The sequence below is a fragment of the Sceloporus undulatus genome, chromosome 2 (genome assembly GCF_019175285.1).
Source record: "Sceloporus undulatus isolate JIND9_A2432 ecotype Alabama chromosome 2, SceUnd_v1.1, whole genome shotgun sequence".
NCBI lineage: Eukaryota > Metazoa > Chordata > Lepidosauria > Squamata > Phrynosomatidae > Sceloporus > Sceloporus undulatus.
This window is the reverse complement of record NC_056523.1, coordinates 192,533,007-192,553,969: the sequence shown is the minus strand read 5'-3', so window position 1 is coordinate 192,553,969 and position 20,963 is coordinate 192,533,007. Positions and strand designations below refer to the sequence as shown.

The 20,963-nt window shown below is 41.6% G+C and overlaps 1 protein-coding gene across 2 annotated transcripts in view; it reads left to right on the top strand.

Moving 5' to 3' along the window:
* The window catches only part of DNMT1 (DNA methyltransferase 1), a 52,543-nt gene that overhangs the window by 9,319 nt on the left and 22,261 nt on the right, over positions 1-20,963 (top strand). For both annotated transcript variants that reach the window (XM_042452329.1, XM_042452331.1), the window contains 12 exons: positions 88-364; positions 2,310-2,382; positions 3,419-3,518; positions 3,802-3,842; positions 4,986-5,037; positions 7,132-7,215; positions 7,312-7,421; positions 12,759-12,877; positions 14,092-14,184; positions 16,711-16,862; positions 18,669-18,856; positions 20,731-20,920. In XM_042452329.1, coding sequence (XP_042308263.1) covers positions 88-364; positions 2,310-2,382; positions 3,419-3,518; positions 3,802-3,842; positions 4,986-5,037; positions 7,132-7,215; positions 7,312-7,421; positions 12,759-12,877; positions 14,092-14,184; positions 16,711-16,862; positions 18,669-18,856; positions 20,731-20,920 — 1,479 coding nt within the window. The remainder of the gene's footprint in view (positions 1-87; positions 365-2,309; positions 2,383-3,418; positions 3,519-3,801; positions 3,843-4,985; positions 5,038-7,131; positions 7,216-7,311; positions 7,422-12,758; positions 12,878-14,091; positions 14,185-16,710; positions 16,863-18,668; positions 18,857-20,730; positions 20,921-20,963) is intronic.

The following is a 20,963-nucleotide window of genomic DNA, read 5'->3' as shown; positions in this document are numbered from 1 at the left end:
TTGTTTGGCCCCTTCCTCCTCCCGCAGATTGGTAGAGAAGCTAAAAATACATGTGCTTAGCCAATCAGTCTTTCTGTTCTGCTGCAGGAACGGTATCTGGCCAAAGTTAAAGCCCTACTCCACAAAGAACTTCCTTTTGAAAATGGAGATAACCTGGAACTTGGCCAGAAGGCCAATGGCTGTGCAGAAAACGGTGCCTATGGTAGCGATGAAGAACCTGAGAGAATGGGTATTAAGGTGGAGGAGGACAGCAGCATGGAGATCGAAGAGGCAGCCTCATCTTCCTCTTCAACACCACTGGCTTCACCATCTCTGCCTAAAGCTCGTAGAGGCAGGAGAAGCAAGTCTAACAGTGAGAGTAGAAGTAAGAAGTGATTTAAACACTTAAGCAAAACGCTTGAGAAATGCCATTAATTTTAGGTGTGTTCCTTAAACCTGTAGTGGGCAATGTGCAGTCCTAGGGTTGCCTGCAGCCCTTGGGCTGGTTTCATGTGGCCTTTGCCCTAATTCCCAAACCTCTCTGCAAGGAATTAGTTCAGCGAGGGAAGGAAGGAGATAGAAGAGGTGACAAAGAGGATGAGAAAAGGGTGTGTCAGAAGCAGAGAGATAGGGGAAATAGTTGGCCTAATTTTGCACCAAGTTTCATCCACCACTAATCTTAGCCTTATCCACTTCTAGCTGTGGTCCCAACAGGTTAAAAAAAAAGGTTGCCTGTCCTACTTTAAATGGACAGCACCTTAAAACCTGCCACCAGACAGGTAAGCTGAAACTTTCTGGTTGTATTGGGTTGATTTCAAACAGTTGACACAGATATGTGTAGACAGGTGAGCTAGTAGAAATATACAGTTAGTCCTCCATATCCACAGATTCTTTATCCATGGATTCAAGCAGCCCCAGCTTGAAAATATTTTTATATACATCTATCTGTGTGCGTGTATTCAAAAAAGCAAACCTTGATTTTACCATTCTATATAAGGGGCACCATTTTACTATGCCATTGCAATTAATGGGAATTGAGCATCCACAGATTGTAGTATCAACAGGGCATCATGGAACCAAACCTCAACAGTTACTAAGTGCCCACTGTATTGTGGAATAATAACTTCTGGACTTCTGTAACCCGATGCCCTTCATATGTATTAGACTACAATTGCCATTGTCCAATCAGCAGGTCAGTGACCACTTGTGAGGGAAGGTGGGAATTGCAGTCTACCACACATCAGGAGGGCACTGAATTGGAGAAATATGTCAGTCTCAACTCTGGAGCCCTCCCTCCTCCATCATGAGAGATAGGGGGAAATGGGGTCAGTGCTGCATGAAACCACATGCACAGCAGGATGGGGAAATTTTTTTTGTTTTTTGTTTTTGTTTTTGGCCCCTTTCTGCAGTGCATTAGCCAAGCAAAAATTTCAGAACCAGCAGTACTGACAGGTTGCATCATCTCATTTTCTATCTCATTTCTGTTACTGAGTGCTGGCTTCACAGTCTCCTTATTATGAAGCATCAAATCATAAATCTGGATTGTGGAGTAAGCTATGAGGTTTAGATGTGTTGCTATACATTACATAGCTCATTTGTGCAAGAGCTAAGTGTCATACTCTGAACCAGAGCTTGCAAAGTTAACATTATTGAATGACACCTCACAGAATCACACACACCCCAGGCATAACTAGTGGCCGTGGAGGGGCTTGACTTGTGATGGAAGTGATTCTAGAAGGTCTCATCCCAGGAAATAACTTTACCAAGTTCTGCTTGGGAACTAGGTAAGTGCTTGGTTTGTATTTGTGTTTCCACTCAGCCTCAATTCACTCCAGTCCTTGTATCCAATCCCTGTTCTTCATTTCAAGGTGGCTGTAGCAAAATGAGGGACATGGCTCTTTAGGCAGTGAGAGCAAACTCCTGAGTTTGGTGGGATATTGGGAATCACATGACCCCCCAGGTACTGTGGGACTGTAGCTCCTAGCATTCCTTGCCATTGGCTGTGCTGGTCACTGCTTAAGGGACTTAACACTTAAACAACATCAGGAGGTGTACCTGATTCCCACCCTGGTATAAGTGTGAGGAAGTTTGTCCTTCCAGTCAATTTGAGATTAAGGTAGTGTGTTTGATGATGGAAGGTTGCTCTGATTTAGACATGATGATAGTGATGTTGATGGGGAGTGTAATCTGACATGAGCTGCAGTAATAGTCCAGTACAGTAATAGTGTAATCTGACATGAGCACTTGAAAACTGCAGTAATAGTGCATGTTGGCATCTGCAACTGTGTGTGTTGTTTTTGTTTTGTTTTATATTTTTTATTAATGTACAGAAACCCCAAGCAGCTCAAGGATCACCCGTAGTTCTGGCAAGCAACCTACCATTTTGACTATGTTTTCCAAAGGGTGAGTAGGGTAGTGTGTAACACTGATTGCCTTTTGGGGCAGGGAGGAATGGTATGTTTTCATTGCTGCTTCTGTGTCATATTGACTATCTCATTTGCCTGCCTTTTCTTCTTTTTGCTGTGATTGCCACATTTACAGTTCCAGTGAGGTGGTTAGTGGTGAGCACTGGGCAGACAATGGTGTGTGGGTTTATGTATGTATGACAAGTGTGGGGTTATAGACTCCTGACTAGGAAGGAGCAGGTTATAAGATTTTGACAAAGAACAGCAAGCTTTCGTGGGTCAAGAAACAGTGACAAAAGTTCAGCAAGCTTGACTTTCCCAGGAGCTTCTGAGATGGTTTGTTGTCATAAGTGCATGGTCCCCCCAAAGCATGAAGAATTGAGATAAAAGGTTGGGATGGGGGTTGGGAGTTGCAGTCCAGAAAGTAACTTCTAAGCTCTGATCAAAGCCCTTGTTGTGTCCCGCAATTTACCTTGTAAGTCATGTTATCAGAGCTGGATTTTGGATTAGTCGTGACAGTAAAATCATGTGAAAAAAAGGGGGTTCAAATTGAATGTCTGCACATCTATGGCTATCCATTGCATGCTGTTTACACTAAACATGCTTTGCACAATTGAACTCATTAGGGGACTCAACAGACCGCCCCTAAGGGGCGGCTCTGTGCTGCCCCTTTCCTTGCCGGATTGGGGCCACAACAATTACACATTACGTCCCTGATCTGACCTTTCCGTGGCGCAAAAAGAAGCCGCACAAAGCGGCTCCTTTTTGCGTCACAAAAAGGGCACCCTAGCTGCTGCCGCCATGGCTTTTCAGCACTCCTTTGGCGCAGCACTTTAAATGGAGCCTCATGGTGCCCCCTGCCATGTGGTTTGGCATGTGGCGTGCAAACACTACGACCCCACGACAGTCTGTATAGGATATAAGAGTTGTTTAGCTCCCCCCCCCCCACACACACACACTCTTAAGTAGAATTAATCACTTCTGAATTACAGTAACTTTCTCTAAAAAGCCCATATTATGGTTGATCACAATAGGTCCAATAAACGCAAATCTGAAGAAGTGAATGGAGAGCCAAAAGAAGAAACGAATGTAGAAAACGAGGAGGAAGAGGAGGAGGAACAACTTGGAGAGAAGGTATGCATGTAAGACCATGTGAATGTTGAATGCTTTACAATATTTTTCTTTTTTCTTTCCTCCCCCTCCCCCAAAATGTTTGAAATATGGATGCAAAACTTAGAATACTTTTAGGTGATGTGTATGGCAAAACAACTATGGCTTTAGTGTTTCTGTATTACCCCTGGTGGACTGATGTCTTCATCCTGGAGGATGCATACCTTGCATTCATGAGAATCAAATTTTCACCTTCTTAAAGGAAGAAAAGGTTGGAGGCTTCTCAACACTGTTTTTCCCTTTCCAGGAACAAGATGAGAAAAGAATCAAAATGGAAACTAAAGAAGGGTAAGCATTGTTAGCTGGAAACTTGATGACTGGGAACATTCCTCCTTGTTCATTTTCCTAGCAAAGAATAAATAAGTTTGTAGCTGTGTACAAAAGCATGAACTTATTTTGAGGTTTTCTCCTCTTTGAGAAGCATACATAAGGCCTGAACAGGTACAGCAGCTTTGTTCTCCTTTGCACCAAGCCACTCTATAGCCATTTATTTTTCTAACCAGCCCCAATAAATTCAATAATATCAATTGCAATTTATCAGAGAGAGGGACATAATGAAGATGAGCTTATCTGATTGTGTGTTAAAATATAGGATATTTCTTGGTAAAAGTAATGACACTACTACTGCCTATAGGAAAAAATGCAGAAAGTCTTTGATAGTATTTGGGAACAGTGCTGTTCTTTATTCTTTTGTAACAACAGGGCAAGGGAGTGGAAATGAAGCCAATTTATTTGTTCTCTTTAACTTGGATGGCCTTGTTTGAGCAAAGAGTGAACCAGGATTCGCTTCAGTTTTTTGGTAGATAGGAGCACATACTAGTGTTGGCTTGGAAAAAAGAAAGCAAGGGGCCAATTCACATGAATTGTGTAGCCCTGGTTTCTTAACCCTAATAAACAGTTGGAGAACATTGCAGTTTTCACAGCCCAGAAAAGCTGATAGTCTTTTAAGATGTGTTTACTTTGATTAAACATTTAGTGGTAAATATCTAGATGCCTAGCATTGATGGGATAACATAAGAGACATTGAATTGGAACAGTCAGTAGCTGTCCCACTTTGGAGGACATAAAATGGCTACAAATCTGCCTTCCTGTACAAGATTGTTCCTTTCAACATGAAAGCTGCTTTGTACATGAAAGTGCAAAGCACTATGTGTGTAGGTGTGTATTATTTATTTAGAAGAATTATAACTTTCCTTTTGGCTACAAGAGTCCTCAGTGTGTCTTGTGGATATAGATGAAAAACACCTACAGTAGTATCACAGTTGTTTTCTACTTTACAGTTGCGTATCAGAATTAAAGGATTAAAATTTACAGAATCTGTGTATCCAGTAGCTTAATAATGTTCTTGCAACAGCTTATGTTCAACTTATTTTACTGTTGGACAAGTTGTTTATTTTTGAGTTTTGTATGGTTTTATTTTGTTTTTTCTAGGTCTGAGATAAAGGAAGAAGCAACTCAGATTAAAACAGTGCCACCTGTTAAAGTAAGTGGACATTTGTGTATTTTTGTTTTGATTTGTATTTGGAAAATCTGTCTAGAACTGTAGCATTTCTGGTGCAACCCTCTTCCCTGATGGTTGATAAGCAGTATAAGGAGTCGAAAAAACATCTGTTCTCTGCTTCTAGATACTGCAGTACAAGCATAAGTGTAAAAATTGAAAGTGCAGAGAAAGCAGTTCAGATGGCTCTCTAACGGCTGGCCCTAATTTTCCTTGGCCTCTGTTTTCTGTCTTTAAAAACAGAGTACAGTCAACCCTACATATCCACGTTTTTTTTTAATCCATGGATTCAAGCATCCACAGCTTGAAGATATTCAAAAATATATAAATTCTGAAAAGCAAACCTTGATTTTGCCATTTTATGAAAGGGACACCATTTTATTGTCCATTGTATTTATCCATGGATTTTCCTGGAACAAAACCCCAGCAGATGCCAAGGACCCACTTTAATGATGGTGTACCTTACAGGGTAGTTTTTGAAGATGATTGAGAAATGTAGCTAAGCAGCTTCTGTATTTGAAGAGCTCTATAAGCCATGATGAGTGAAATGAAATTGAGTTTAAGAACTGGATTGGTGTGAGCAAATGGTTTAGCAGCACAAATTTAGCAGACAAGCACCTATTTGTGCAGGTACAGCAGACATCAGTGTTGTTTGGAAAAACCTGTCAGATGTCCATTTTGGCTAGATTGCAACAGTCCATATAGCTGAGCCAAAATCATTTTATGATCTGAGGCAAAGGACAAAATGGTGTTCCTCTCCATCTGACATACTAAAGCCAGCTAGGCTGTCAGTTGAATCTTTCACACGTGAATAGTATCTGTTGCCACCCCAGAGGCATCAGGCTAGTTCAGGGAGCCCAGAGCAGCACATGTACCACTGCCCTCCAACAATGTGGAACACTGCTGCCCTGCTGGCATCTGTTGCCTGAGGCAACATGACCCTTGGTTATTCAGAAGTCACAATTAATCTTTGTTTATCAAAACTGTTTTCTCAAGCACTTTCTTGTTATGTATTCTAAAACCCTCCTTTGTTTAAATAGGTAAAAATATTCTATGCAAATTTATTTTAAAATATTTTGTTTTTGATATGATTAACTTCATGAGTTGCCTGAGAAATGCTTTATAGTGAAGACGAGGTTATACTGTCATTATACAAGTACTTGCATTCAGTTACAATGTCATACAGCAAGCTTTTGGGTAGCTACCTTTTTGACTCCTGAAGTTAGCTGAGTCATGCATTTGAACAACAGGTTGTTTTTAGACTCTTTGTAAACCTCTTGAAGGAATAAAAAAAAATTCTTTTTAAAGTGTTCAAAAATGACTGATATTATCCTGTCTTGTCCTTTGGTGATTTTCCTGATTTCAGATTTGCTCCTCCATTAAATTTGGAACAATATTCCCTAGGTAAAATAAAAAAACACCACCCTTCAAACTACGCATTTAAATAGTGAGGATTTTAAGGTTTGTTGGAAAAACATCATCCATTTTTTAAAATCCTTTTGTTGCTCATCAAATGTCCATTGGATGCCTGTTTTAACTTGCCTAATAAAAGGGTGGTTGTTTTCTGAGAAAGAACAACTGGTTCTCTCTGAGTAGGATCTTTCAATGCAAGTGACTAATTAGAGCATATTATAAACTGACATTGGCATAATTATGTCAGTAAATGGGAAGTTTCTAAAGCCTTGTAAATTGAGTCCTCTTGAGTTTCCTGCATTAAAGTGGGGGAGGTGGGCACAAAGTACAGCCTCCAGCTATAAGTGGATGCCAGCTCCCAGCATTCCTCACCACTAGTTTTCCTGGGGGTTGAGGAGTGGTGAGGAATGCTTGGAGTTGTAGTGGCTAGAAAGGGGCTGCACTTTGCCAGCCTTTCACACAAAGGTAACAAGGGCTGAGAAAAGCACAACCTTCCTCTTTCTGTATAGTTTAGCAACTGCTACAATTCATGCTAAAACATAATTGCATACCATCAAAAGTGTTTTAGCACAGGCTTTCCATTGTAACAGAACATTTCTTGTGCAGTTCACAGTCCTTGACCAATATCTTGGGGTGACATATCCCTCTTGTGTCTTTCCTTTCCAGACCACTCCTCCCAAGTGTGCTGAATGCCGACAGTACTTGGATGACCCTGACCTCAAGTTCTTTCAAGGGGATCCAGATGATGCAGTAAGTCAGTGGACCTTTTGCAACTGAATGAATAGAATGCTGCCTCAGTGGTTGCAGGTCCCTCCAGAATAAAGGCAAAATATTTTATCTTCCTAGCTAGATGAGCCAGAGATGCTGACTGATGAACGTCTGTCTATTTTTGATGCCAATGAAGATGGGTTTGAGAGTTACGATGATCTGCCCCAACACAAAGTGACATTTTTCAGGTGAGGCCTCCTGCAGACTTCGTGTAAACCCAGGTTGGAAGGGAATCGGGAAGAGTGACTGTTGGAAGGCAAGCATTGCCTGGGGCTTTCTCAGTGTTGCTCTCTCTCCAAATGGGATTCTGCAAGTAGCAGCAGGATGAAGGAGCTGCTCATTTGGGTCTCTCAGGGCACAGGACAAGGTGTGCAGGGTAGAGGAGGAAAGTGATAAGCGCAGGTAGGCAAATAGCACTCCTGCTCAAGGCCCATCCATTTTTTATGTTCCAATTGATGCTACCAATCCAGTGGAACAACTCTCCCAGTACAACTGCAGAACTGAAGCTAGCTGGACAGTTTGTGTACAGTAGGGCTTGAGAAAGTCAGGATCCTGCCTCTCCATTTCCTGAAATGCCCCATTTAGCATGGCAGTGACTGAGGATTCTGGGAGCATTGTTGTTGTTATATTATTATTATTATTATTATTATTATTACCACTACTACTGTTTGTATCCACTTTTTTTTCCAAATTTGGAACTCAAAAGAGCTGGAAAAAATACCAACTTTGATCTACCCTAGTGACATGTAAAAGTATATAACTGTAGATAGGGATCTTTGCCCGTGTGTAGTTCTGTATCTGGATGAATGTGTCTGTTTTTAGAGAAAGAGAGGTGATTTAACTTTATAACAACACAAAAGGAGCAGTTTTTGTGTCTTCCTTGCTATAAGGAGAGACTTTAAAGATGTAGGAAATGCCTTCAGTCTTGGGCTCTGCTTGTGCCAGCAGTGGCAGATGGAGGTCTTCTGAGTGGCAGGAGAAATCCTACTGGAGAAGTCAGACCTTGCCTGAAAGTACAAGGCTGCATTGTTGCATCATGACCAGATTCTCAAAGGGCATTCTGGAGGAGGAGACAGGTCTTTCCTCTGTTTTCCCAAGCAGCTTTACTACCTCATTGAATTTGTCCTCTCTTGCTGCTTCTTTGCGGTCTCTGTGAATGCACACAAATGGGCTATTCTATGTCTGCTCAGATAGCATTGGAATCTTCTGGAATTGCTAGGGAAAATTTTTTGGCAGTAGCCCCGCTCATTTGTGTATATACCCCAGCATTCCCGCTCTTTCTCCACTTCCTTTCGTCCACCGTGCTAGCAGCTTGAAGGAACTATGCCTAGATTCATTTGTTCTTGATAAATTCGGATTGAACTTGGACCATTTCATGGCTTTTCTTGTCAGACTGGATTCAGCTATGGCTACACTTTCAAAAAGTATGTGCAATGCAAATGAAAAATACCAGGCCATGGTATTCAAAGTACCTCCTGTGTTTGGGGGGAGGTCATAACGTGTCCGCCTGATCTCATTGCAAAGCCTTCACCCCGCAGGCTTGCAAAAATTGAGAGACTTGCTTCTGGGCAGCTCTCTATCGCCAAGTGCAGCAACCTGAAGCTACCATTTCAATGCTTTCTAAATCTTCTAAGAAAAACCCTAAATCTTCTAAGAAAAACCCAAAGCTGGCTGCTCTGACACCTCTGTAGTCACAACCGTTGCATCTAAGTTTGACCAGGATCATGATGCTAAAGGGAAACATTCTATAAAATGCAAGCACACAGAGTCTGAAGGGTCACCACATAAGCACAACTCCTCAAAAAAACACCGGGACTCTTCCCACACCGAAGCTGGGGAATGTAAAAGGAAGAAACGCTCATCGGATTCATCCCATGAGCAGAAGTGCACTCTAAAATTGACTCCCCCAGCAGTTGAGGGATCACAACAGAAGGTACCTATCCCTTCTGAGACTTCTCTAGCAAAATCCCCAGTCCCATGTTGAAGTGGATGTGGGGTCTGCTTCAGAGGACAAATTGCCCGCCTCTCCTCTGCCTCCTCCCATTCCCCAGAGATGGCTGATGCCTCATTTGTTCCAGGTTCGAGACCACTAGTTGGTTTCTCTTGAATCTCAAGAATGCTTCATGGATGTCGACACCAACTGTGAGTACCATGAACATACTGACGAGGCTAATCATTGGTACCAAGAAGAAGGTGCATCTTTAGATTATTCTGATCTGATCTTTGATGAATAGACAGGTCTATACTATGTTCCCTTAGACTGCCAAGACATTAACGATGACCACCTCATTCAGGAGTTACGTCGCCATGCTCGCTCCTCCCCAGCCAGGTCTTTGGTGTCATACCAGCCTCGGCGTCTCACTCTGCTCAGCTCTCAAAGTCCATCTCAAAGTCTGCTACCAAAGCACCTCCTCCCATGCTAGTACACTAGGAATCAATACGTTCCTGGCCGAGACAAAGATACCCATCCCAATCCTCTTCTTTGTTGGCAGGCGTCAGCTACCCCAACCCCAATCCAAGTATGCCTCTTACACAGAAGAATTATTGCTCATACAGCTCAAATAGCGTTCAGACACATGGCATCAACCACCTACATCACCCCATGGTCAAGGCTCCAGTTCCAGGCTTGGTTCCTCTCTGTCTTTGATCCACAGAGGGACCGTCTTCTAAAGTGGTTCACGGTACCGAAACCCATAGCCAAGTCTTTGCAGTGGTGGCTAACACCTGCCGATGTTTGTGTTGGAATGCCGTTGTTACCACCTCAACTAGAGCTCACACTGACTACAGATGCTTCCCTGATGAGATGAGGAGCCTATACAGATGACCTCACAGTCAAAGTGAAATGATCCCCCAAAGAAAAGCATCTCCACATCAATGCCCTCAAGATGCCTTAAGATCCTTTGAGTCCACCCTTCAGTACTGCACAGTTTTGTTGCTAACATACAACACCATGGTCATGTATTACATCAACAAGCGAGAGGGAACTGGATCCCAAACCCTACTCAGCCTCGTCCTTTGCATCTGGGACTGGTGCATAGAGAAGTAATGGGGCTTGTGCCCGCAGCGTACCCCATTACACCTTCTGGGGCGTAGGAGGCTTTTTTCTGGCACGGCTTCCAGCATATGCTGGAACCCGCTTGTGGCACGCCCGTATATGACTCAGGTGCACTGTATGTTCTATTCCCTCCATTCTCATTGATCGCCAAGGTTATCACCAAAATGAGGATCAACCATTCCAATGCCATCCTCATTACTCGTGGTGGCCAAGACAAGCTTGGTTTGTGCCACTGCTTCACCTGTCCAGAAGGAGTTATCTCTGCCTACCATTCCAGCCCGAAGGCCAGGTTCGATATGCGGATGTCGGGAACTTTTGCCTCATAGCTTGGCGGATTCGTCCGTAACTTCCCTTCCAGAAACTGTCCACGAGGTCATCCTTGCAGCTCATAAACGTTCTATCCAAAAGTCTTACAACCTTAAGTGGTGCATATCCAAGACCTTCTTGACTGAGAGAGGGCTTCCCCATCTCAGGTTTGAGAACCTCACATACTGGCACTCCTCATTACGTTAGCAGACTCTGACCTCTCACTCTCATCACTGAATTGCTACCTTGCTGCCATTTGCACTCATTACCAATTTGACAACCATCCTTCCTTTTTAAAAGAGATGCTGGTCAAGAAAATTCTCAAAAGATTTAATAATCTCCACCCACTTTCCTCGATCCCTACCCCCACATGGAGCTTAGAATTCATTCTTACCTGCTTATCTGGAAAGCCATTTGAACCTATGGCCATGACTGACTTACGATTGCTCTACTGGAAACAGCATTCCTCACAGTCATAATAATAATGCGATATATTTATATTGCGCCTTTTCCTTGCAGAATCAAAGCGGATTACAAGTAAAGGCATCACTCCGGCTCATCATGCTAGTGAGCTGTGTGCACTCTGTATCAACCAGCACTACCTCAGCTTTCATAGGGACAAGGTACAGTAGTACTCCATCCTGACATCATGCTTTTACCTAAGGTGGTCTCTTCTTTCCATATGAGCCAGGACATTGTGTTACCAACTCTGGATCTGAACCTGTCTATCGATACCAAATGCCGCCTCTATGCCCTTTATGTTCGATGAACGCTCGCATTCTATCTGAACAGGACTTCAAATTCAACATGGTCTCAGAGACTTTGTTTGTTACTTGAACTTGAAGTTGGGATTCCTGTAACCACTCAGTGCTTCTCAAAGTGGGTAACTGCCACCATTCATCTCTGCTATGAACATTCTAAGAAAACACACACACACACCGCTTGAATTTGAGCCGACTTCACCAGGGCAGTAGTCACATCCTTCATTTTTCTCAGTGGCATACCTTTGGAGGATGTCTGCAAAGCTGCTGTCTTGTCTCAGCCACTAACTTTCATCTCCCACTATAGATTGGCCATCAGAGCAAGATGGTATGCAGCTTTTGGCAGGGCAGTGTGGCTTTCTGGAGTACATTGAGGATTGGTAAACTGAATTTTGCTATCTGTTAGTTCTAACACATGACTCAAACACCACTATTGTTTCCATGTCTTTATTGTTAATAAACACTCGTTATTGATATTCACTTGGTATTATGACACTTCCTCCTACATTGATCAAATCTTATCAGTCTAACCCATTTGTGTGCATTCACAGAGACCACGAAGAAGGACAGGTTGCTTACCTGTAACTGTAGTTCTTTGAATGGTTATCTGTGAATTCCCACAATCCCACCCATTCTCCCCACAGAGTCGTGTCCTGCTCTTGTTCCTCTCTTATGCTGTTATGCAGCATCTTTATGGAACTGGAGAAAGAGCAGGAACACTAGGGGAATATATACAGATAAGCAGGGCTATCACCAAAAAGTTTTTCCTAGCAATTCCAGAAGGTTGTGAAGGTATCTGCACAGGGTCAGAATAACCCATTTGTAGGAATTCACAGATGACCACTCAAAGAACTACAGTTACAGGTAAGCAACCTGTCTTTATCAGTACTTTCCTTTGTCCCCTCCTCTCAATGCCAACAAAGGCACAGATACCTGATTGCCGTACATTTTATTAATTTCTTGACTTAATGTAGGGGTGAGAATCATGTGCCATTTAGGTGGTTTTCAGACTACCATGTCTGGGAAGGACCCCATCACAGCCAAAACGAAGTGGACACAATGGGATTTGTCATTCCAAGAAGCCGTAGATCTAACTATAGTAAATGTGCCAACAAAAACTGGTAAAGAATACCCTTGCTTCTGCCACTATTTGTATTTCCATAGTCAACCATGAATTCAGAGGGGTTTCCTTCAGACTGAGTGCAACCCTGCTAAATAGCAGCTGAAATCTCCTATCCTGATTATGAAATTTTCCCACCCAAAGTACTTCGTTTTATCTGGATTCAGCTTCATTATAGCTGGCTTATAGTGTGTGAACAACTTTGTCTGCATGAATGGAAGGCTGGAACTGTGTGTTAGACTCAAATATCAAAGACCCTACAACTGTCTATTTTTCTGTACAGCGTCTATGACCGAAAAGGCCATCTGTGTCCATTTGATACCGGTCTCATAGAAAGGAATATTGAACTGTACTTCAGTGGTGCCGTGAAGCCAATCTATGATGATAACCCTTGCCTGGATGGTGAGTATGAACTTACTCTAGGACATCCTTGTTTCAGCTCCCAGGAAATTTGAATTGCATACTGCTGTCTGGTGGTTCTTCTGGCAGTCTGTGTTGCAAGCTAGTTGCCTAGGCTTGCAACACGTTGACAAGTAAACTAATTTGCTGGCTGTTCACTCTTGTACTTCCAGATGGCTGAAGTTAACAGATGGAGTTCTTTAGGCATTGGTTTTCTGATCTTCAGCTGTATTGGGAAGTGTTTATCTTACTGTAGTGTTCACCATCAGTGCAAAAATGAATGCCAAATGGTCCTAGTATTGAATTTATATCTGTTTGTGTCCAAAGGGTGTAGCAAGGGGGGTGCGGGTGGGGGGGGGGGAATAAGGATGTTGCCACCTCAAATAAGAATTCTGTCCCACCAATGAATTTTTCTTCAGTTGTCAAATTTCTAGCATTGCAATAATTTCCAACTTCAGTTGACCATTTAGAAACAGAATTTAGGTGTCCAAAAAAGGGGGCCAGGCATGGTTACCCAGGGAATGTGAACATAACTAATTAAAGAATCTAGTTAGGTCTCACTATCTGCAGTGGTAGAAATTTGGAAACTAAAGGGAAATTTCATAGAGGGAGGAGATTATTATTGGGCCCTCATTCCCCTCACCTTTATTATTCCCCTGTTGTGTCAGCTTGTCATGGTCTTGATTTCAAACTGGGCCTTTCCCATTAAGAAACCTGTTATCCAATAACAAGTAATGTAAGAAATAGCTCAGGAATTAGTGTACCCTTTATTCCAAAGAGAAAAGCTAAAGGAATACTAATGTTATGCTTGCCTTTGCTTCACAAAGAGCTGATAGCTCCTTCTACATTGGGGAAGTACCGTGTTTCTTTAGGCCAAGAATTCCAGAGTTTTGTCTTAAACAAGAAACAGAATATGCCAAGCTTCCAAAAACAAGACAAAAACATACCAGTTGATAGAGCTCCTGCTCAAGTCAGGATTGGCTTTTTCGGATTGGTGGGGAAAGAGGGAAGTTCCTGTGTAGTCCGTAAGTTTTCATGCTTACAGGGGAAGGGAAGATCTTCAAGGATGGTTGTGCTGTTCTGCAGGCTGGACAGAGCAGAGCATCTGCCTCTGCTGTGGCCAGTTAAGCAAATTCCAACTATGAATACTTGCTGATGCTTATCTAGGAATGCATAGATATGTTTAAATCTTCTCTCTGTTCCTATTACTGATTAAGGTGGTGTCCGAGCTCGCAAGATGGGTCCCATCAATGCTTGGTGGATAACTGGTTTTGACGGAGGAGAGAAAGCTTTGATTGGCTTCACTACAGGTAAGCTCCTAAGAACATTTTTCAGACACCATTAGCAGTAATTGTCACGATGGGAAAGCCAGTTGTATTTTCTTCATATCCCACATTTCTCCCAGCCCTTGCCTTGCAAACGTCAAACCAGGCATAGCTAAAAATACACATCATAAAAATGTTAACAAATAATTAAATTAAACTCTTAATAGTATTAAAAGCAAGTAAAAGCATGTCCATTTAAGAAAAATATATAGATAACATAGGACACTATTAAAGGCCCCTTTCATCATTAGAAGTCATTTCTTAAAGGCTTCTGAAATAAAATAATTTTTTAAAAAATCTGCCTACAGGAAGTATTGTAGTAATGATACTGGTCTAGCCTTCCTAGAAAAAGAATTCCAGAGCTTGCAGGCAGCCACTAAGTAAACCCTTCGTGGAGTAGTAATGGAACTGCTGGGTTGTCCAAGTTTGTTTCCTCACATGATGCACTCAAAATATTGTCAGGGAGAAGGGGAGAGATGTAGTGGGATGCCAGCCAACTTCTTTTTAGGTGGATATAACTGAGTTTAGCCTAATCAGCCTTTTCTTCACTATCAAAACCATTATTCTGGGTAAAGTCTAATTTTAAAAAATGTAAGCTGCTCTGATAGCCTTTTGGCTGAAGAGCGGGGTATAAATACTATAAATAAATAATAAATAATTGCATGCTGGGCAGAATAAAGTATCCTCTCAGATTTTTTTTAACAACTTCTGGGGTGTAAAATAAATATACTTTTGTTTCTGATCTTCATTACATTTTTGTTTTTATGGATTTCATGTAAATTACCTTTCATGGTTGTGGAATCGAGAGTGCATTCAAAAATGCATTATTAAGTAAGAGAAAACAATTGAGCAATAGAGGACTCTTAGTTTTTTAAAAAACAACAACACATCAACGCTATCTTTTAAAAAATAGCGAAACAGCCCAGATATCTATTTAAAAAGCACTGTATAAAAGTACAGACAACCATGTTACCAATAAAAAAATTTATGTCACTGCTAATAATAATAATAATAATAATAATAATAAATTTTATTTACATACTACCCTGTGGCGAACCAATCCGGGCGGTTTACAACATTAAAATAACATACAGCATAAAAACAATATATTTCCCTCCCCCCTTAAAAAGTTATTAAACTGCATTAAAACCACAATAACTAGTTAAAACAACAATAAATTAAACAAAATAATACCAACTGATAAACCACTGCAACTTCAGTTCTAAAGAAAAAAAAAGGGGGCTTTGGAGACATTACTGAGGAGCGGGGAGATCCTGAGGCTGGGATATTTTAGTCTGGAAAGGCCTGCCTGAAGAGATCCGTCTTGACAGCCTTTTTGAAGCTGTCCAAAGATGTTAATTGACGGATCTCGTCCAGCAGGTTGTTCCAGAGCCTGGGGGCGACAGCAGAAAAAGCCCTCCGGTAGGTCGCCACAAGCCTTGATTTTTGAGGCTGCAACAAGTTCCTCCCAGAGGACCGGAGGGCGTGAGGGGGATTGGGAAGAGGTGGTCTACCGCCTCTATTGCTACCCAAGCTTTCAAAGCATGTTTGTGTCTTCACCTTTTTCTGTTGGGTTAGCTAAAAAATTCCAGCCTTTACAGTTGCCGATACATTTTTTAAAATGTTGAGTGTACCAACTGTGTACTGAACAGCTGAACAGAGTACAAAAAGCCACAGTCCTGAGTTAAGGCAGCTTGACTGTTGAAAGTGCTGAATTTCAGCAACCACTTGTTTTCGGTGCTAATACGCAAGAGAGGATTCCTGTGCATTGTGGCCCTCTGAGCATTAAATCCTTCATGCTTATTCTTGCAACAGCTGCTACATGGGAGCTGTTGGTAGAAGGCTTTTACTTAAGCAGTGCTTCTTGCATGCTAGTGCTTCTGTAGCAGTTTCCTAGAACATTATCACGCCAGAATTGAGAAGTCTGTGTGGATTTGCTTGCAAGAGGCTGGTAAGCAGGATACCAGAATCTGACTATTCTACCTTCAGCATTTTGTCTGGCATATTCAAAAAATTCTTTATTATTCACTTTTAAATTAGTCCCAGAGAGGCAAATGCTATGGTCAGAAAACAGACAAGGAGAATTTCTATTCTCCTCCACTTCATGTGCAAACTTGTGCTCTCTCACTGTTTCTTTTATTCTTACTATCTTACTCTTTCTTTATTGCTTTCTTGCCTGGCTCTTAAGCTTTTAGGGAGGGATGAGGAATACAGAGAAGCCCTGTTGGAAATGGAGGGCTGGGCTAGATGAGCATTTTGGTTTGATTCTTGAAACCAGTTCTTGTGTTTGTAGGTGGACCATTTTTAAATTGCTTAATTGTCCATCGGTTCATGGCAGAACTTGGAAAGGTTAATTTTCTGGGCTACAACTCATAGTGTCCACTGGCCATGCTTAGCAGAGGTTACTGGGAGCTGTAATCAAAATAAATTATATTTCTAAGCTCTGGTTCATGGCTATATTTTTGTACCTGAGTCACATTCACCAGGATATGGCTTTGCATTGAATTCCAGCTTTTGCGGATTACATCCTGATGGAACCGAGTGAGGAATATGCTGCCATCTTTGCCCTGATGCAGGAAAAGATCTACATGAGCAAAATCGTTGTTGAATTCTTGCAAAACAATCCTGATGTCAGCTATGAGGACTTGCTGAACAAGATAGAGGTTAGTTGGGACAGAGCAGGGAAACAGTCTGTACATTAGACAGGGAATCTAGCCAGCCAAGCCTTAATATAGCTGTGGTTCTGAATAAGGTTCTAAAAGGGTGTGTTGTAATCCTGAGATGTTGTGAAAGATACTTGATTTCTTAGGCTGTCCCTTTCTGAAAGGGAAAATTCTGGTTTGGATGGGGATAGAAAGGTCAAATGTCTTTATTCCCCATTTCTACCCCAGAGAAGTCACATAACTCAGTGGTAGAAAGTGTGCTTTGTATATACATATAATATCCCAGGTTCCATTCCTAGTATTTCTGCTGAAAAAAATATCAGATGTTTTGACTTCAACTCTCTAGGATGTTATACACAACGTGGGTACCAGGAACGTGGAACTGAAAGTTTTCCACTGTCATATTTTTTCATAGAAATTTTACTGTTTCTAAAAGCTCATTTTCATAAGATAAATTAGGATCATAATGGAAAAGATACCAATGAAACTAGAAAATTTCAAAATTGTAAATCAGGCTTCCTCAGTCTCCTTGCAACTCAACTAGTAATAATAAATTTCTGTATTAAAAATACACAGTTATTTTGGAGTGGTAAATTAACCGTGCATGTCTACTTAGTAAATTTTATTGAATTCAACAGGACTTACTTCCAGGTAAGTACAGGTTAAGTCTCCCATATCAGGAATTCCAAAATCTGAAATATTCCAAAAACCAAAACACTTTTAACGAGTGGCTGAGATAGTGACACTTTTGCTTTCTGATGGTTCACTGAGCACAAACTTTGTTTCATGCACACAATTATTTAAATTATTATATAGACTTGCATTCAAGCTATGTGCATAAGGTGTGTATGAAACATACATGAATGATGTGTTTAGACTTGGGTCCCATCTCCAAGATACCTCATTATGTAAGTATATGCAAATACAGGTATTCCAGAATTTTAAAAAATTGAAAATAGTTCTGGTCCTAAGCATTTCAGATAAGGAAGACCCAACCTGCATGTATAAAACTGCAGCCTCAATATCTTAATTCTGAGTGCTTTCCCTTTTTAAAAAATGGGGAAAAAAATGAACTACTGTGCTATCAAGCTGTCAAGGTTAAAATATTTGCAGGAATCCCAGTAAAAATAATATCTAATAAAGGTCTGAATTGTTTGAATAGATAATTTAAAACACCTGAACTCAGCGGCAGTAACTTTTCAGTAGATGTGTATAGGTTTGTCCTGTAAATATCTTCTGCATTACTCTTTTGTAATTAAATTAACTCCAGTTACTTCAAGATAACGAAGAAAAAACGTTAGAGACATTTCCTTGAAGAAACTAGAGGCAGTGTGTATCTTTTCCATCTCACTTTAACCTATTTGACTTGATTGTTCTTTATATCCTTAAGAATAATCTGATCAAATAGGTTAAAGTGAGAGGCTCTTCCTATGAGCTCCATGGCTGAACTGAGATTTAAATCTGATTTTTTTCAGTTCAGGTCAGATTCTGTAGTTCAGGAAAGGGGAACTTCTAAATGCTTTGGCCTACCACTCACATCAGCCCATCTAGTATGGCCAGGAGTAACAGACTTGTGAGAGCTGTAAATGCAAAAACATCTGAAGGCCCCAAATGTTCCTCATCTATGCTGCAGACCCTGAACCAGACCACCTTTCAGAATGATTGAACAACCATCTTTGAACAACAGACAACTGAAAAAATGGATGAAATCAGTGTTGCAGGATCTTTTGTTCTTGTTCTAAACTCTTTCTCTCAAGCTGTCAGTTTTGAAGTAAGAGAACTGTTACATCCTGTAATCCTCTCCAGACGACCGTTCCTCCTGCTGGATTAAACTTCAACCGCTTCACTGAGGATTCTCTCCTGCGGCACGCCCAGTTTGTGGTGGAGCAAGTTGAAAGCTATGATGAGGCAGGAGACAGCGACGAGCCTCCTGTTCTGATCACACCCTGCATGAGAGACCTGATTAAGCTGGCTGGCGTCACTTTGGGGAAAAGGTACACCAAGGCTGCAAGGAGGGACAGCCGGACGGAGTGCATCCATAAATAACTGTCTCACGACAAATGAGCAGTCTCTTATACTGGAAATTGGCCTTGCCTAGGAAAGGATCAAATACAGTTGAGCTTTAAACAACAACCTAGAAACACAAATGTTGGTCTCAAGATGCAGAATTTTGCAATTTGTATGATCTGTGCAGATGTGTGCAGTTTATTTTATGTTGTTTATTTTCATAGTTCCTCTGCCGCTGTCAGTTGCAGGTGGGAGTTATATAGCACTGGTGCTCTACTAAAGGGTCTTGTTTAACCACCTGAGTGACTTTTGAAATTTCATTAAACATTGGAATATGTCCCACACAGTTACAAGCACTAGAAGCTTGTGCTGTTTTATAATGAAAGTTTTTTTTTTTTTAGGAAAGAGCATATACTCCAATGTGGCTCATAGATTCCAAGAGTCGCTACATTGATGTGATAAAGCAGGAAGAGTCCAAACCGAGCTTCAGCCTATATGGGAAACAGGGGTTTAATGAGTTCCCTACACAGCTATTAGGTGGACAAAGTGTAGCTCTGGGGCTTCAAGCAGCCCCTCCAGGCCCCTCCAGACTCCTTGGATTGCTCTTTTTGTAGCCAAAAAACTGAGTTTCTTCCCCTGGAAACCTCCAGGAGCAGCAGGTCACCTTTTAAATAAGTTACCGTTCCAAGGCATTACTTAACATGTTAAAAATATAATTTTTAAAACAATAGAAGTGGACTTCTTTCTGATGCTTCCTGCTTGTTTTTTGGCAGGTCATGTGGCCCCAACATGGTCCCCATGGGAGAAAACCTGACCTCAGACTTCACTACCATTGCACAGCCCTGATGTAGACAGCATTTAATCTCCAATTAAATGGAAGCAGCCCTTGTCCCAGAAATCTCTTGATTTTCTCTGTTAACCTACCTAGTCTTAACTATTAGTTAAGACGTAGTTCCTTAGAGGGAACAGTTGCATGAGTGCAAGCTATAGATCTTTAGCATTTGACAACAACTGATATGATGGGATGCTCTTTTATATGGACTATGACCTTCAGTTTAACAGTGAGCAACTGGAAGGTTTGGGTGGTCATACCTATCTGTTTCTACATCACCACCCACCATTGCTACCTTAATCCTGCCCACTAGAGATTTCTGGGATGTTTTTTTCAGCGATAGCTTGGAATCCTATGAGCCACACTGTCTTTAATATGGTAGAGTGCACAGTTCACATCCCTGGAAATTCTAAACTAGAGAGCAAAGCAGTAGTCAGTTGGGTGTAATTACTATTTTTGGATGGCAGAGGGCATTCAGTCCTAGCATCCTCCTGCTTCCATACTTTGAAGCAGCAGAGCCATATGATTTGACCCCTCAATGTGCATTATAACCTATGGTAAAGGCTTTGGAACAAAGGAAGCTGATTTATATTGTGCCTAGCCACTGGTCCCTCTAACTCTCCAGGGTTGTAGGTGGGATAGTTTTCCAGCTGTTTGACTCTGGAGCACCACTTGCATCCAAAGTATGAATTTGACCATTGAGGGGGAGCCTTCCTCATAGATCAGCTGCATGAAGAGACACTTGAGTGAACTCCTTTTCCATTGTTAAGATGAAGATGAAATACTGTAGCCCAGTGTGGGATGCTTAGATGTTTTGGACTGTTGTTCCATCATTCCTGGCTATCCAAAATAATGAATGAGGCTGATGGGAATTGAAGTCCAAAACTGGGAATGCCAATATCTGCTTGAGGAAGGTTGCTATAGGTCCTTTGAGACAAAAAAAGTGATAACTTGTATTGTCCCAGTTTTCTTTTATCCAAGCAAGGTCCAGCAAGCGTGTATTTTCTCACATCAATTTTCTCCTTCCAGGCGAGCAGCAAGAAGGCAGGCCATTAGACACCCTACTAAGATCGACAAGGACAAAGGCCCCACCAAGGCCACCACCACCAAGCTGGTGTATTTGATCTTTGACACTTTCTTCTCTGAGCAAATAGAGAAGACCGAAAAGGAGGAAGACAAGGAGAACGCTACAAAGCGCAGGAGGTGTGGTGTCTGTGAGGTAACTACCGTGGGGCTGTATTGCTGGCCTAAGCCCTCTTTTT